This window comes from Numenius arquata, chromosome 3 (assembly GCF_964106895.1).
Source record: "Numenius arquata chromosome 3, bNumArq3.hap1.1, whole genome shotgun sequence".
Taxonomy (NCBI): Eukaryota; Metazoa; Chordata; class Aves; order Charadriiformes; family Scolopacidae; genus Numenius; species Numenius arquata.
Genome location: NC_133578.1, coordinates 22122354 through 22140330, shown reverse-complemented (window position 1 = coordinate 22140330; position 17977 = coordinate 22122354). Strand labels below are relative to the sequence as shown.

Below are 17977 nucleotides of genomic sequence, written 5' to 3'. Positions count from 1 at the left end.
GAAACTGAACTGCATCAGAAATGCAGGGTGATTTAGAAGACAAGCAACATGAGGAAGACTACTTCAGGTTACCCCACTCAGAGTGATGCCCGAGCCTTCTCCCCTGCTTTAGGCTGCCACATCTCTACCATCAGAAAAAGTATGCTTTGCAGGCCCTCCAAAAACCTCAGAGAGTTTCATTCTGCAGAGCTACTTTAGCCCATCCTAACACTAGTCTTGCAGAGTTTGCACTCCTCCCAGTCCTCCTTCTTACGTTAAAGTCCTGCCCACCAAACATTTTATCCATCTCACCTCCCACCCCGCCTCATCTGAGCCTTCCCTCTACCCATCTGAGCCCTCTACCAAATATCTCCAGCCTCCTCCTGACCTTAATCTGTGCAGCAAACAGGTGGACTGGAGCCATTTGCCCCGTACAGCCCTGCATCTGCTGGCTGCTTCTTCCCCATTGCCTGCTGCAGCTGGCTCAGCCTGCCCACACCCCTTTTTGATTTCTGAAGCAGCAAATCTTCAGCTCCCAATTCCCATTTCTGGGTGTAATTTAGAGAAGCATGTCATGACTGTGGGCAAAGAACTTCAGGACATCATGTTGACTACCTAGACATGCAGACTTCTGGATTATTATTATTATTTTTTTAAATGCACAACAGTTATTATGTGAATTAATATCACTTGGCTTTTGTATCGCTAATCAAATGAATGCATTTACGGGTCATTGCTGAGTGCTGTTAAGAGCAATCTCCAATTCCAGAAAGCCAAGGAAAAATTGAGACCTGACCAATTGCCCACATTCAGATGGTTTAATTATTTACAAAAAGTGATAAATCAAAATACTGTCTTGACAAGAAGAGAAATTTCACTAATGAGTCAAAGCATCATCTTTTACCCAACAGAATGACCCAGAGTCTGAGATGAAAAGGGCACTCAATGCTTCAGCAGTTTTGGTGATGACTGATTATGTTTGGTGTTATCTTCTAATTTATTTGCCCGCGCTGCATCCAAATGCTAAACACTCTGAGTTCTTCCATAGTGATTGCTCATCAGCCATGCTAAACATGGAAAAGCACAGCCTGAACAATCCAATTCACAGTACCTGCTTATCCCCTCCTTTGCATTCTATGATAATGCAAGAGATTTGACTCTGAATTTTGGACAGGAAAAAAACCCTGAAATTGGATGGAATATTTTTAATGATTTAATTTTAAATATTTTTTTAAATGATTTATATTCAGATCTCTTCCTACTCAAAAGCCATATACCAGACTATCGCTTCCCAAAGGAAATGCTTCACATTATGAAGCTACCATCAAAGTCCAGGCAAAGCACATCGTTTTAAACCAATTTATTAATAAAATGATTCGAGATAAGTAGGGTGAAATTAGGATCAAACAAAATGTCAACTTACTTCTATAGATCAAATTGGAGTGCTATTTTTTTGGGACAGAAACCCAAGTTCTGACTGGCAACAAAGCACAATATAAAGCCTACAATTAATTAAGGCTCCAGAGACATTTTCATGGGGCTTATCGTATAATTCCTTGTTTTGCATTTTTCTATGTACTCAGGCTAGTGTTTGCTTACTCTTTGTCCATGTACAAGACAAAGATCCTGGAAATTGTGTCACTGATGTTAGAGGAATCAAGGTGCCACCCTCCATTTATATATTCCATCTCATCAGGCTTTTTGAACATAAACAAGAGAAAGAGGGAGGGTGAGCAGGTGAGGAAACACTAAATTCAAGTGGTTTTAATTTATGAGACAGAAGTTGAGGATAGCATCTCTTCTAACTCTTTCTTTGACTATTGCTATAAGTAAAACAAGTAAAATAATTTAAGTAAACATCTTTAGTCAATAAATGCATGCAATCAAAGAAATGACAGTGTTCCTAAAACCATTTTTGCTTTTGTGGGTGTCCCATTTAGTCACATGATGTGAAATAAGCCACATGAGAACACTTTGTGAGAATCGCAAGCGAGTGCCCAATTTCCTAAGTGTGCTTAGCTCTAGCGGAGCCAACAGAACATTACTCTTGAGGGTATTAGTAGATAATTGCTTGTAGGAAAGCTTCTCTTTAGGTTGGCTGATATTTGGGCCAGTCTGTATTGTACCTGAATCAATTTATAACATGGCATTAGTGCCCTGTGTTCACACATTTGTGAAAGAGCGCACACTACTTTTCCAAGTAAAAAATTGGAGCTTTTACCTATATATTTTTTTCTCCTCCAGATTGCCAGTGAAGCCCTCTCTAACATCAGGACCGTAGCTGGGATAGGAAAAGAGAAAACATTTGTCGACAATTTTGAGAAGCACCTGTATATGCCTTATAAAGCTGCAATCAAAAAAGCCCACGTTTATGGAATCTGCTTTGGCTTTGCCCAGAGCATAGTGTTCATTGCCAACGCCGTCTCTTACAGATATGGAGGATTTCTAGTTGAATATGAAGGGCTCCATTACAGCTTCGTGTTCAGGTGAGAGCCTGCCTGGAGCTACAAACGGGCTCCTCTCCAGAAGCGCTGGGCTGGGTGTAGCAGTGGGTTTCCCAATTGCTTCCCAAGAACGACCGTGTCCCCCTTTCCCGCAGGGTGATCTCTGCTATTGTCACCAGTGGAACTGCTTTGGGAAGAGCTTCTTCCTATACCCCAAACTATGCCAAAGCCAAAACATCTGCTGCACGCTTCTTTCAACTGGTCGATCGGCTTCCGAAAATCAGCGTTTACAGTGAAAAAGGGGAAAAATGGGTAAGAGCAAAGATGAGTAATTTGTGATGTCATTCATGTTAGCATTGAGGTTGCACTAACGATGTATAAGTCAGTAAGAATCACTGCTTTACAGGAAAGTTATGTCGACTGTATAATTGTTACTTGACTTTGCTCTTTTGGAAGCAGTGAGCTCTGTGCTCGACAGCAAAAGTAATATAAAGTGTGACTTTTAGGATTTTGTCGGTGTAAAGCTCCTGTAAATTGGAATAGGACCAATTTAGATGACTCACAGAATAGCATATTTTTCCTTTCTGCTCCACAGTTCGCACATAAACCTGACTATCGCTGGCTTATAATGGAGGTGGTTTTTTTCCATTCACATAAAAATGCTGGGGGTGTTCACGAGGAGGTGAATCATCTTTGAGTCAGAAAAAATGAAAATGCTCAATTTTTGGTGAATTGAAAAGTCAGACCCAGAAAATTCAAGTAGTTTATTTTCATTTATTTTTTTCAGAATTAAACAAAAACTTGAAATAATTGTTATGAACTAAACACATTACGTATTCTGCTTCAAATGATGAAAATTAACTGTCTTGATACCCCTCAGAGTTTTGTAAAAGAGTTTTTTTAGAGAGTTCTGGGCAAATTGATCTAAATTCATGTATTGTTTTAATGCTGCAAAGCTAGATTGATTTTATTTTTTTTCCCAAATCCAGATTTTTACACAAATGTATTTGGACTATCACCAAATTTACACTTACAGAGTGTCTGAATTAAAATAAAAAACTTACCCATTTGCAATGCAATCCTGTTTCCAATTGATGCCTCTGAGCAGTGCAGTACAGGGAACTATAAGCAGAGCAATAACGTTATGACGAATGGCTTCATCTCCGGGAGAGCTACTCCAGTATGGTTTTTATCCCTCTTTCTGGGCCAATTTCACAAGCACTAGTGTCATGTTTTAAATAAGAGATGCAAGAATAGGATCTGAGGAAGAGTTACTCTGTCCTTTATGGCTCAGTTTTGAGCTCCAGCTTATTGTAGCATCTTTCTCTTTTTTATTTTTTCACCAGGATGATTTCAAGGGAAGCATTGAATTTCTTAACTGTAAATTCACGTACCCTTCTCGGCCTGATATTCAGGTCCTGAAAGGACTCACTGTAGCTGTTAAGCCCGGACAGACTTTGGCATTTGTTGGAAGTAGTGGCTGTGGTAAGAGCACCAGTGTCCAGCTTCTGGAGCGTTTCTATGACCCCGACACAGGAAGTGTGGTAAGCAAAGGAAACGTGGTTTGTGTGCGGTTGTTTTCAGCAGTGCTACAAGGACTCTTCTCAACGTGTACTGCTGCGTAGCCTACCAGCGGTGGCATGTACATGCGCAGCTTGGGGCTTCGGCTCCTTCTTGAATGGATGTGGACTGTTCTGACAATTCCTGAATATCACCTCGGATGTATTCAGGCAAGAGCAGAATACTACAAGCCTCAGGTTTAATGTAGGTCATATGCGTTCACCTTGGTAGCTCTCGTATGAAACATATAATGTGGGGTGTACATTGTGGGAGCACAAGCACAAATCAAGCCTGAACGGAGTAACAGTCTGGAACATCCCTAAATATATAGCTTCAACATGCAGCTTCTTTGCAGGTTGGATTTGTCTAGGTTTAACTTGCAGTTATTCAATTGCTGATAATTTAAAAAGCTTTTATATCATTTGCTTGTGTAAATACTAAACCATCTAGTTTGATTTCTCTTTCTTTGGAAGAAATAAGTGTGGTGATCACTATGCCAGGAAGGCCACAAAGCATGTGCCTAACCTTAAGCAAATAAATAAGTCACTTGCGTTTAAGATTAAGTAAATGGTCTAGTGTTTGGCTGGAGCACAGACGCACCCAGAAAATATACATCATTGCACAAAGGAGTCAAAAACAAGCGATTCCTCAAATGACTTTAAATCAGTTGTGTTTGCATTTTAGTAATATGGCTAAATCGTTTAGTTTTGCTATAAATGATTTGGGTTTTGCAGGCTGTTGCTTTGAAACCATGTTTCAAGTTTTCTCCTGTTTCCTGGTAGTTAATAGATGGACACGACACCACGAAAATAAATGTACAGTTCCTTAGATCAAAAATTGGAATAGTGTCCCAGGAGCCTGTGCTGTTTGACTGCAGCATCGCTGATAATATTAAATATGGCAGTAACACCAAAGAGGCGACCATGGAAAAAGTCATAGAAGCGGCCCAGAAGGCTCAGCTGCATGATTTCGTCATGTCGCTGCCTGAAGTAAGTACCTGCGAGGCCTTGGCTGGGATCTGCAAATAGGCTGCTCGGTGTTCCTTACAGCAGGAGTTGCTCCAAACCCAGTTAAAGTTGGTGCACGTGTATACCTTTAATTTACTTCAACTGCTGTAACAGCAGGAGCAAAGAGGGTGTCCTGACCATGCCTCATATATTCGTATTTATATAAATATAAATATTTATAAAACTGAAACCAGCAGCTACAACTCTAACTAGGAGAAAAGGAAAGATTTTTCAAAGCCATTGACAGGACAGCAGAAGCAGGACAGTTCAGCAGTCAAACCGTTACACTGTCAGGAAATATAAATCCCATTTCCAGCTGTGGGAGATTTGCCTTGTGACTGGAGCATGATACTTAGACAAAAATATTTGAAGCTGGCTGCTTACATGCACTTAAGAAGTATTTAAATGCACTGAAATCATATAAATATAAATATAGAGCAGAACATAAAAGGTATGAATACAAATTAGGCACCCAAACAAAGCACAAAGTCCAGGAAGCCCTTAAATCACTTTTAGCCTTTTCTCCCAAATCTAGGGGAGGGGGAGGATTTCTTTTGCCTCAGACAAATCAGCCACCATCTTGCTATCAATTTTTAATTCTAGGCCCATCACCGTAGTGCCTGGGCTCCTGGGCCATACGCACTGCAAAGCATGGCTCAGAAACGTCTCCCCAAACATGTACCGCTCATACAGTATTTCCCCATTGCTGGGTTTCTTTTAAGAAGGAGGCGTCAATGGTCAGCGCTCCTGCCTCTCTCCTCCTGCTCTTCCTTCAGGTTGAGTACCGCTGTGTTCGCTTACACCTGAATAAAATCCTCCTTTCGTATATTTTTCAGCAATATGAAACTAATGTTGGGGCTCAAGGATCCCAGCTGTCTCGTGGGCAAAAACAACGCATTGCTATAGCGAGGGCCATCATACGAGATCCTAAAATTTTATTACTGGATGAAGCTACATCTGCCTTGGACACAGAAAGTGAAAAGGTAAATGCGCAGCGATAAGCAACAAGGGAAAGTTAATACAATGGCTTACAATGTACAACGCTTTTGTCTGTTCTACAGAGACATCCCAGCGTACTCCACTACCTGACTGTATTTCCCACTGTTAATTCAGCACTTTAACCGTCTTTTCCAAAGATGCGGAAAGCAGAGCTGGAAAAACAGCAGCAGCTTCAGGGGCTCTTAGACTGCCAGTGAGAGGCGGTACTTTCTCAGAAATGTGCATACTAATTCCCTGGGTTTCAGAGCATTCAGTAGGAATGATTCAGAAATGCAGCTTCTGCACGTTAAAAAAAAAAAAAAAAAAGCAAAATGCATTCAAAAAAACCAAAAATGTATTCAAGCATACAAATGATGAGCTTGAATATCCAATAAAAACAGCAGTGAGCGGCCTAAGAACTTGGGCAATAATTTGCATGGCTTGGTTACACACAGAGATTAGAGAAATGGTGAAAATTTCAAAACGTATCCCCTCTGAGCCGACGTTCAGCACGTCAGCCGGATAAAGGCCTTGCTTAATTTCTACTGCTGTCTATGCTTACCTGTCCCTTCTTTGTACTGCTAAGAAACCCAGTTCCTGACCCAGCTAAGCACACACGTGAGGCTCCGGTGTAACCTCATAGTCACTTGTACAAGTTGCACAATACGGTTAATTAATCTGAAGCAATCAGAGTTCTCCAGCTCTGAGCCCCAATTTTGTTTGCCCGTTTTCATTCTGACACTTTGTCTGTTGCCTTCAGACTGTGCAGGCGGCGCTGGATAAGGCCAGAGAAGGGCGAACCTGCATCGTCATTGCCCACCGCTTGTCCACGATCCAGAATGCCGACCTCATCGCTGTGATGTCACAAGGACTCATCATTGAAAGGGGCACTCACGATGAACTGATGGCCATGGAAGGAGCTTATTACAAGCTCATTACCACTGGAGCCCCAATTAGCTGAATTACTGCGAATCTAAACGTGAAACGTATTTTTCCTGTAACAAATACTCTGCGGTAGGTTTGTGTATGTCGGTACCCCATTGTGCTACAAAGCGCCCTGCAATATTGTGAGTCCTGTGGTACCCTAAACGTATGTAGCTTTCTGCATCAAGCGCAGTTGTCAGGCACGTGCAGGGGACTAAGCATAGGCTGAAGCATTCAGGAAGTAGCTTAGCCCACTGCAAAGGGAAAGAATGCCTAAAAATGGGAAAGATCTTTGCTGGTGAGCTGGGGAATTGCCACCACCTGCAGTCAGACTGCACAGTCCTGTCATTCCTCAATTAGCAATCAAGAAAGACTCCGCTCTGGTGTTCTGGAAACTGCCACTTGTCGAGGTAAGCTCTATGAATAAAAATCCCAAGAATGACGCTGTATATCTGAAAGGATCAAATCTCTCCTAATGTTGGGTCTGCAGAGGATTACAACAGATGCCTTTACTGTGGGCCCACGCCCTCCCACCCCTCCGTACCATCCACATCAGCTGTGCTGTCGGAGGAGGCTGGATTTCCACCCTGTGCAGCTACGGCACCAAGATGACAGGGCGGTGCCCCTTCAACGACACCATCACGTGCTTACAAAGAAAGCGGCTCCACAAAAGTAAGGAAAGCAACCGAGAGGAGGAACAGAAGCTGGTGAGGATCATTTCCCCCATACTCACCACTCTGATCAATGCTGTCAAACAGATTTTGAATAGGAATAAATACTTTAGTTAAATCAATGCAAAATTCTACAGCTAATCATTACAGTTATTTAAATCACTTCTATTGAGACAGTGATGGATAATGTGTTATCTTTTTTTCAGAAGGCGCGACAATGAGTATTTTTACAGAAACCATAAATATATGCAGTAAAGGTGGGAAAAAATACCTATAATTAGCTATTTGTATTAAGCAAAGGTGATAAATTGAGCAACAATTCATTCGGAAATGACAAAGGTCAGGAATTATGTGCTTCTGGCAGAAGTTTGTATCTGTAACAGTTTACCATACGGTCTACTGCATGTTTCTCTATTGACATACCTATATGATATTTAATTTATGTTAGTATTTAAGGCCATGGAAAAATAACTATTCTTTATTAAAAACTACAATTACTACATGTACTTATTCCATGATTCTTTTGCCTAAAGGACACCACTTTTGTGGCTAAAATTATAACAATAAATTGTATTTTTTACCAGCTCTTGTGCTTTTGAACTCTTACCTTTCAGACAAGCAAATGAGTATCTTGCAGCAGATAACAAGTATTTGTATGTATTTAGATGCTGCCTGTAACAAGGGTCTGCTGTGCAGGATGGAGCTGTTAAGAATGTGAATGCAACTACACTAGCTCCTGCCTGCAAAGGAGCGTGCCATCTCCTCGCAGGAGCACGGTGACATGGGCCCAGCTGGGTGTTACTACTACTGCTCTTCATCATAACATCATCTCGGTTTTAGGCAGTTAGTAAATATTGGGAGCTATGTATGGGGAAGTTTGCCTGTATAACAAAGGCATTCATGGTGTACACAGACAGTTACACTGGTCTTACACCTTCTTGGTTGCCATCTCCTGTCACTTTCTGCCTGTGTGCTATTGACAACCAGTTGACTATAAAGCCCTTCAGTACCTGTGTGAAGGAACTGAAGTGCAAGTGGAGCTACACAGTGTGTCTGAACATGAGCAACAAGCCGTGATGGACTGCTTGGGCAGAGCTGGACTGGCCTTTCCTCTGCAGCTGCCACACAGGTAAGATCTCCCAGTCCTGGAGCTTGGCAACAAGACCCCTGAGCAGACCCAAAGGAGTTTGCTTGCATCTTTCAGAGCCGGCCCTGAGGTATTAGTCTTGACAGAAGTAGCTGACAGCGTCATTTGGTGTCTCCTTCTGTATGTTTCTCTGCACAGTCCGTGGCAGCTGTATTATTTGGTTTTCCAACCGCCCCGGTCCTCTGGGTAACTCTAACCATGACAGCGTATTGGGATAGCACCTGAGTAACTGCTCTGAAAACACAGCCCCTGCTCCAACCAGGCTACTCTGAGCAGGAACAGCCTGTCTGCGGCCAGAGTCCCTCCATCAGGGAATGGGGAGGACAAAGAGCTGCGTATTAGCAAAAGTGAGTGTTGTGAACTGAACGCAATGACAAATTGCCAGCTACTTTGTATGAGGAGTGAGGGACACTTTCACTTTATATAACTCCTGCCTAGTGAGAATCTTTCTGCAGACAGATGGAAGGGCTTCTGGAATTGCATTATCCCAATTTGGGCATCTCTTAAGAATAAAAGAGTAACTTTCTCCTCGGATTCCAATAGCAGGACCAAGGGGATCAGTCAAGCACTTTCCACCCTCCTTATTCCATAGGAAGAGCTTAATTCAGAAGGGGCCCTTGTGGCCCAAGCCAGGTTGAGTAGTTCAGCCCATTGTATAAGTTTATATGATCTGTATCTGTTCCAAGGATTAACAGTATAAACAGCTGCAAAAGTCTGAAGAAGTTACAGTTCCAGTGTTTAACAATTTGCTAGCTCTTTGGTAAGGTGCCACACAATCTTATTCAATAAGGCGTGAAGTGTAATTTTCAGCTGTGATAAATTCACTGAAGCCTGACTAACGGACATATAGGTCTATTTCACTAAATATGGCTGGCTCTTGATTTACAATTCTAATCCTAACAAAATATCAAGACTATATCTAGGCGCTTGTTTATCCCAGCACTCTGGAAAAGGCTAACTCCATTTGAAGTTTTGGGAGCCCTCTTTGGAGATTCTTCAGGCAGTTGCACAAGACTCTCTAGCCCAACACACTCAGCTGCTCAGAACGTGTCTTATTCTACTGCCATTACTTTACCAACAGGTTAAAAAAATTGTGAAGTTACTGGCAAAATTAAACTAGCTTAATTTATGCAGTTTTCCCACCATTTTTGGGGTGTTTTAACAGTTGCAGAAAGAGTAAGAGGTGGTTCAGCCAGGAAGCTGGTCTTTATCCCTTTCCCCGAAGCACTGAAGTTGCAGGCTGAATTAACAGGATGCTCCAAGAAAATGAGTGGGAGCCCATGTCTTCCTATGTGTCTGTACTTAGAAGAATACTGCAGAAATGCAAGTTCTCATTCTACGTTAACGGTTGTGTCTATCCCAACAGAGGCACCAAGATTCTGTCAGTCCCAGGAAGCACAGACCCTCACGTGGTAGGAGCTTAGAAACGTGATGCCTGCCCATAACTCCCAGCTTAGAAGAGCCAACGTTGCCAGTAGGCCCAAACACTGCTGCAAGAGCCACAGACGGCTGTGCACAAAGAATCTCCTGCTGTTGGCCAGGAGGAGTGAGGAACAGGACAGCGAGACCAACCTTCTAGCGTTTTGTGATGCCTCTGTAGGTCACCTCACTGGCGGGGAATAACAAAGCACAGAGCATCTTGAACATGGGAGAAATCTTTGTCATAGTTGCCTTTGCTCTTCGTTATTTGTTTCTAGTCCCATTAGCTTAGTCATTTTGCTTAAGGAGTCAAAATTATTGAAAAGACTGGTTTCAGGCCAGCTGCTGCAGGAAAAAAGAGTTCAGAGAATCATTACAGAAGATATCAGGAGATGCATAAAGCAGAATGCTCCTCAGACTGTTAAAAACAGATTCATAATTTCTGTAAGTCAATGCAGTCTTTAGGAGGCTCTTAAATAAGGATGTCTGTTTCAGATTTGCTTTTGTAATTTGTATCGTGTTCATTCCCAAGGGCCAACTCAAACTATTCACCTTGTTTTCCCAATTAAATAAAACTCTTTCTATTTCAATTATCCTACAACTAATTGGAAATCTAGAATCAATACAATATTGCTATCAGATCATATTCACACAGCCCTCGTTACCATCTCCTACTGCTCGTGTACACTAAGCATTAGGAGACGGCATCAGAAAAATACTGCTTAAAGATTGTGCGCCAAAAGACAATATGCAACTGTAGGTGCTAAACAATGAAAAAAGGAAAGTTCTTCCCTTTGCCTATTTAGAGCATCCTTTTTATATAAAAAAAATAAATGTAGTTGACGTATTAGTTACTTGTGCGCTTAGGTAAACCAAGCCGAAAAGAATATAAACTTGCAATAACTTAGTCTGCAATCATCTCTTCATGATTTACACAACTACTAACAGTGATTCTGGCTTCTGACTCTTGATACGAGAGAATGAGACTACTTTGCTTTTGCAATACAGGAACAGGAACAATATGCTGAGATAATTTCATTATTGACAACTTTCTTCATTTCTTGCTCTGTATAGATGTACAGAACTCAAAGATTTGTTACACCATATTTATGCATTTTCAATATCAAAGGTATAATCTGTATCATTCATGATTTATGTGACCACTTTCAAGAAGTAAAAATGACAAAAATGACACACAGTAATGCAAAAATACATTCTACAGAGTCTAATTGAAATAAACTTTTATTTTCTTCTCATCTGGCTTAATCAAAAGCTGTTTTGCTCAGGAAGCTCAATAAGTTAAATCTGAAGCCTTATTTATTACTACGCTGGCCTTTTCCACAGTGCGTGGTACAGGTGGTGTGATACTCACACCATTATCTAGCAGTTTAACACACATATATAAAAAAACCTGAATATTGAGTATCACTATATACAACTGAGGCTTGAAGCACCATCTAGTTGGAGATGGACAGAACTAAAAGACCACCAAGTAGCTAAATAAAACTAGTTGATTAAAACTTTGTTATGACCCAGAGTATTGGGTCATATATAACCATACTGCAGTGTCCCTCATTGCAGTAGTTCTAGGAATAAAATCAATAATTAATATGTCTGAGCTGCCAAAGTCATTCTTGAATGTACTGGTTACTTACCAGGAGCACATCAAAGATGCAGTGGCATCCCCCTTGCTTAAAATGATTTAGCAGAACTGCCTGTGTGGAGGGTTCTTGAACAGTTCATATCCATCCCCACATTGCTACCCACTTGGAAACTTTATCTAATTAAGTTTCTTTTCAGTTGTCCTCATTAACGAGTGGACACAGTATGGAACCAAAGCAACTACAGTCAGAGGCATAGCGGCACTCTTGCAAAAAGAGAGAAGGTAGAACAAACACTCAGTATGAGTAGGGATCTTAATAAAATTATACAGCTGCAGCATAGCTAAAGAAGCAGCTATACACAATATGCGGAAACTTATCTTACTGCTATTTTTACCTTTGCAGCTCTTGACGAACATTTCAGAATTAATTCCGAGACCTAAGCCAAAGAGCGCACCTAAATTCCTCACCAGTCCAGCAAATGGAGTTGTGTCAATGTTTATCCAGTCTGGGTTGGCACACCACTTCTTGGCCTTTGGAACAGACCATAGCAAGTCAATATCAAGAAGCTTGAGGACTACGTAAAAGCCAAGGGCAAAGACGAAAAGAAACAAGTTTGTCTTGATGTACATTCTCAAGCTTGCTGTCTGAATAGCAGGGGTGTGCTCAAATGCTTCTGCCACAAGAATGCCTGTGGATTAGAAACTCAGTGTTACAGGGAACACCATACTCTTATTTTGAAGAAGCGCTTTTTACGGTGTCCCTGTAGAATTTGACTTTTGAAGACAGAAGAATATATCTATGTATTTTTTATACATATATATGTATATATACACATACGCACACACAATTTACTATTTCTGTAGTACATTACAAAACCTTTTCTCCCACTCAATACTGCTAATTTGGAAAAAAGGAAATTCAATACCGAGCACTACATGTTTTCAATAAGAGGTGTGCCTTAGGCCTGCGTGCATCTCCCAGCTGACAATCCATCAAATACTAGATGTAAACTAGAACATTCCTTTTCCGCAAGAGACTCACTCACAGACACAGCAACGCTGAATTCAATACCAATTCCCACCCAGGCTTTGAGTGTCGAGGAAAAAAAACCAAAACACACTTTTCTTCTTCTTACTCATTTTATCCTGGTTGTGAAAAGGGAGATCTGGACTGCAAGCCAGTGCTGCACAGGCTGCTCTGCATCCATGAAGGAGAACAGGAGCAGGCAGCCCCCACTCAATGCTCCTTGAGATCAGATAGATACTAGAGAGACTGTTCATAGTTTGAACTCCCAAAATACCAATTTGAAACGTGTTCAATTCTGAAAAATCTACTTTAGCTTCTTAAATCACCTGGGGAGTGCTAATTTCCCTTTTTCTCTGTTTTGCCCCATGCTTGTCCACACTGCACACATGGTAGTTTGCACCCGGACATTATCTGAAGTGAAACAAATAGCTTCCTCCTGAGAGGAAAGGTCAGGGCCGTACAGGAGCAACTTCCTTTCTGATCCCTTCCACACTGGCAGCACAGGTAATGATCAGATGCGGCCAGTACAAACCAGACAGCGCGAGTCTGTGACAGTGTGGATATAATGCAGTCAGTATCAACCGGCACATGGGAAAGGGCTCACTCCTTGAGTGAATCACAAAGACAGCAGATACTACCCTGCAAGTTTTGCCTTTAGACTATCATCAAATCCTGGTCTTCCAGAGCGCAGAGCACCACTAGAGCTGCAAGCTGAGCAGCACTACTAAAAATCTCTTGCCTTTTCTCATACTTATTTTTTTTCATATTTTGACATATACGTTGAAAAATAAAGAAAGAATATCAGCATTACCAGCAAATACTCCAAGAATAACTTGATGAGGGAAATGTGTTGCTATGAATACTCTCGAGATGCACACAATGATCTGGATAATCCAAAAAATACTCCAGAGGAATGACCATGTCAATCTAAGAGGGAAAAGGGAGATACTTAAAAATTAAGACAAGATATTTCACCTAGTAATTTACACCACACCCCCTTGTGTCTGGCTCCTGTTTTTACCAAGTAGAGGTTTACAAGTAGAGAAGTTTAGAACCAGATGATTTAAAAACTGGAAGTCAGTATTAAAACATTAGCAAGAGTGGTTGAGCTTGCAGCCACATCTAGGGCTGCAGGAACAGACCCCGGTAGTTTCAGGTCCAAGAAACTACCATGGTTTTAGTGATGAAAATCATCAATGGCAAGTTAAATTAGTACTAGTCTCTTGAACATAGTTCTCATCATAAAGTCACACTTAAATGCAAAAGTTCATTTAGTCGGTAAGAAAATTCACATAATAGGGGAAACAACCTTGTCAGGCTTGGAAAGGACAGCCATCAAAGCAATTATAAGACTTCCCCACAGAGCTGAGTAACATGTTCCACTGAACTTTGCCAACATTACGCACATTTGCAGTAAAATACGGTAAGAAGGACTACTATCAAAGTAGTAAATTTATGTACTATCCAAAAGATCCAACACATAAAGACAATTAATGGAATTCAATATTTCCAACACTGAAGACCTGACATGACCTTAAATAGGAGCTGATTCAGAAATACTGTATGCAATGACTGCAAGTTAATGAACACCAACCTATACAAATGGATAAATCCTCTTAATATTCTTTTTCCTTTATCTGAAGTAGATCATAATAACGGTTTGGGTATTTTTTACAAACTGGACAAAACAGACTTATTTGGTTAAAATAAGATCATTAAAAACATAGCGTGTATATAAAGAAATACCTGTATGAGTTAGAATAATGGCAGGACACTGACCTGTGAAGGGTAACTGCTGATTTATCTTTCCATCTGACTGTGTAGCTAAGTGCTGCTGTGACCATTACATACCAGACGCAGGAAGATCCCATGGCATGTCCAGATGGACTTCCTAGGAAAAACAAAAAGGAAATATCCAGGCTTCAAATCCTACAGGTGTGAAAATCACCAAAGTATGCTGACACCATACAAGGGAAATGATTCCTAAAATTACTCTGCCACCTCTTTTTCTCTGTTCACCAGGTATACATTCAAGAAATCGAAATAGGGAAGGAAAGAAAATTAGATCATTGAAAATTGTCTATACCAGACTTTTGCAGCTTGCCTTTCTGTGGAGACAAAAGAGAAGGGACAGGGTTATTTCATTGGCAGAAGAAATCATTTTGGCTGAAGAATGTGTTATGACCCAGCGCTATATAGTAGTTTGCAAAGCAAAAGGATTTGCCGTGAAGCAGCAAATCAGGAATGGCTAGGGAGGACAAGCACGATGATTTCTGGCTCCCTGCACTCATTTTCAGTATTCTGCTTGGCAGTATCTTTAGGAGTCACGTTACCAACTCTTTCATTAACTTCGTAACAGATGTACACTTCTAAACCTCACAACAGAAAAAATGTCACTGATAAGGAAACCATACCGTTGTACATCCATGTTGGGAAAGCTTCTTTGTTGTAATCTAGGAAAATGTCATCTAGGAAAAATGTTTCATAGTTCATCTGCAAATTACCAACTAGAAACAGTATGAACTCCACCTTAAGGTTTATGTTCTTAAAACCTCACAAATTCCAAAGAAAAGATGGCTGCAGGGTTTTATTTCAGTTCATTCCAGAAGTACAAACCAAATTCAGGTTCTAGATTGCTTGCCGTGTAATCATATAAACAGTTGCCTCAGCTTTCCCTTTTGTTGAGCCACAGAGTTTGGGCTTCAGGCTACCCTAGAAATATTTGGATGCATTTCTCTGGCAGATTTGGATATGCCCTTATCATGTCTGTGGCTGCTTCTCTAACCTTTTCATATAAATTGCATATTTAAAAAGTGTGTGAAGTACCATGTAAGCTCGCACAATGACTGTGTGCACCTAACAGCTGCACTCCTTTTGGTAATGAGGAACTGGTGGGTGGCAGATATTGCCAATGGTCAAGGGCGAGACTGGAGAAAATGTGGTCATTATAAGTGCAAATAAGGAATCAATATGACAGTGGTACCCACTGGACAGAAATAGGAATGACTTGTTACTTCAGGAGGAAAGTAAGAGGAAGAAAGGCCTTCTAGTTCAATGAATCAAAATGAAACACACTGGCTAGTTCCTTAGCCAAGCCTGGAATTACGTGGTGGTGAATGGGCTCAGTTCTGAAGGCTTTTGAAAAGATCTGAAGGACCTTAATACTTGGGGCTATGTCCCAAATGAATTCACTTGACGCAGACTGCAGATCACATATACACTAGGCATTATTAAACCCTGCCTGATACAAGGGCTTAAGCTTCTCATTCAAAATTACAGTGGGATGTAATGCAGGATAACGTTAACAAAATACAGCTCTGCAAACCACTTATAAACTTGCAGTGGCATTGATGAGGCACAATGCACATTCATTTCCACAGACAGTATTTTCTTGTACAATGAATTAAACTAAACTCAGTCAGTTAGCTCCAAGTAAGTTTACCTTATTTCACATATTAAAGTCGCACAAGCTCATTTAACTTTAGCAGTATTGCATTTGAGTTCCACAGAGAAGACAATGAGATATAAAAAAGTGAAAATACATCGAAAAGGTACATTTTTTAAAGACTTCCGCCCCCCATATTTGTACACACACCCCACACACACATTCAGCATCAGTGTCTGGTTCTGGGAAGAGGGTGTTCCATTTTCCACCAATGTATGCCAATTCCATACATTACACGATCGATTGTTGATACTATTGTTATTTACACTGAACCACCTACTAGTTTCTGTGATCTGAATAATTCTTGCAATAGTGCACAAGCCCTCAAACTCAACAGCCCCTTGCTCTGTTTTGGAACACTCTTAAACAATGTGGAATTTCTGTCCCCAAGCAGATGTCATTGGCACTGCAACTGTTCCAAAAAGGGACCTCACAAAGCAGGTGAATCACTCTTTCTGAACCTGTGACACAAGTTTTGAAAAAATTCCTTTCCAATACGTTGGTTCATTCTAGTAGGAGTTATTTTTAAAGCAAATCCCCTTCCCTTGCACTGTTTAAATGGAATGAAGTAAGCATTCTTGTCCTACAGCAATCAAATACCTATCACATCTTAGTTCTTCCTTATTGTTTTCCTGTGTTTTGGTGCTATTTTAAACATGAGGTCTGAGATTTGTATATCATATAAGATCTTCATAAGTCACATCCTCTCTCCCTCAAAAGCCACTACCTCTATTAAATGCCCCAATGTAATCTCCAACATTTCTTACCTGGTCCAGTTTCACATGTTATAGGAAACTGCTCAAGGCATGGGCTTGACTGATTGGGGTAAATCATTGTTTCTTGCACCCACCAGTATGGGCGATGGCCAAATAAAATCCTGACAAAAAAATAACATAAAATGAAGCAGAAACACAATAAAAAGGTTCTTATGTAAGAAGGCCTCAGCAAAACATGATAAATAATCTTACAATGAATATGAAGAGCTATACTGCCAGAATTATTCTGTAACAGTTCTTCAGGTTCTTCTTATCAAAATGTTATTTCAAACATATCTTAAATATTTTCATTGTGAATTCCTGTTTTATAATTACAGGGGAAAGTCTACTAGTACATTATTCACAGTAAGTTTTCTAAACTTGAGGCACATATAGTAACCATCATTAAAAATACCAAATTTTAAAATAAATCCAACTTCTTACCATTTAAATATGAGGTTGAACCAATCACCAACGACTGCCACCCATATCATTTTAGTACCAACCACTTGGTTTAGCTGAAACCAAAGAGGAAAATAAATTGAAAATATATTCCGGGGATCGCCAACATGTGACATAAAATTAAGGAAATCCTGGTAAGCCCTGTAGTCCCTCTGTAAATGCTGAATGATAAGCACGCCATTGCTATGAAGGAGATCCATCTTAATGGCTTAAACTGTACTTGAAATACAGTAAAGTTCCTTTAATCTTAAGTTTCTAGTGATGGAGAATAAGAATCATGAAGGGGAGCTATTAAAAGGTGTGAGAAGGTGATTGACGTTGCCTTTATATTGTATCGGCGTGGTGTACCCAGCCATTCCTGGAACACGTGGCTCCAAATCTCCAGGAAAGCACATGGGTCTGTTAGCACTGGAAAGCTTTTCTGTTTGCAAATTTTAATTGGAGGAAACTAAGTGAAGTACATGCTGAGCAGCAGCAAATTGTGGGGAAAGTTTTGTGGAAACACAGTGTGTGACATGCAATCCTTTCTATGAACAGTTGGAACATGTTTGCTTGA

At 40.6% G+C, this 17977-nt stretch overlaps 2 protein-coding genes across 3 annotated transcripts in view; one reads left to right on the top strand and one right to left on the bottom strand.

Moving 5' to 3' along the window:
* Positions 1–6929, top strand: part of ABCB11 (ATP binding cassette subfamily B member 11) — a 45349-nt gene extending 38420 nt beyond the window's left edge. For both annotated transcript variants that reach the window (XM_074145099.1, XM_074145098.1), the window contains exons 23-28: positions 2224–2465; positions 2579–2735; positions 3770–3967; positions 4766–4972; positions 5827–5973; positions 6729–6929. In XM_074145099.1, coding sequence (XP_074001200.1) covers positions 2224–2465; positions 2579–2735; positions 3770–3967; positions 4766–4972; positions 5827–5973; positions 6729–6929 — 1152 coding nt within the window. The remainder of the gene's footprint in view (positions 1–2223; positions 2466–2578; positions 2736–3769; positions 3968–4765; positions 4973–5826; positions 5974–6728) is intronic.
* Positions 6930–11909: 4980 nt separating this feature from the next.
* G6PC2 (glucose-6-phosphatase catalytic subunit 2) lies at positions 11910–17621 on the bottom strand. The gene is made up of 5 exons (XM_074145450.1): positions 17404–17621; positions 16972–17081; positions 14539–14650; positions 13571–13686; positions 11910–12421 (listed from the first exon to the last, which is right to left on the bottom strand). The coding sequence occupies exons 1-5, from the start codon at positions 17619–17621 to the stop codon at positions 11910–11912; spliced, it is 1068 nt and encodes a 355-aa protein (XP_074001551.1).
* Between the last annotated feature and the right edge of the window lie 356 nt (positions 17622–17977).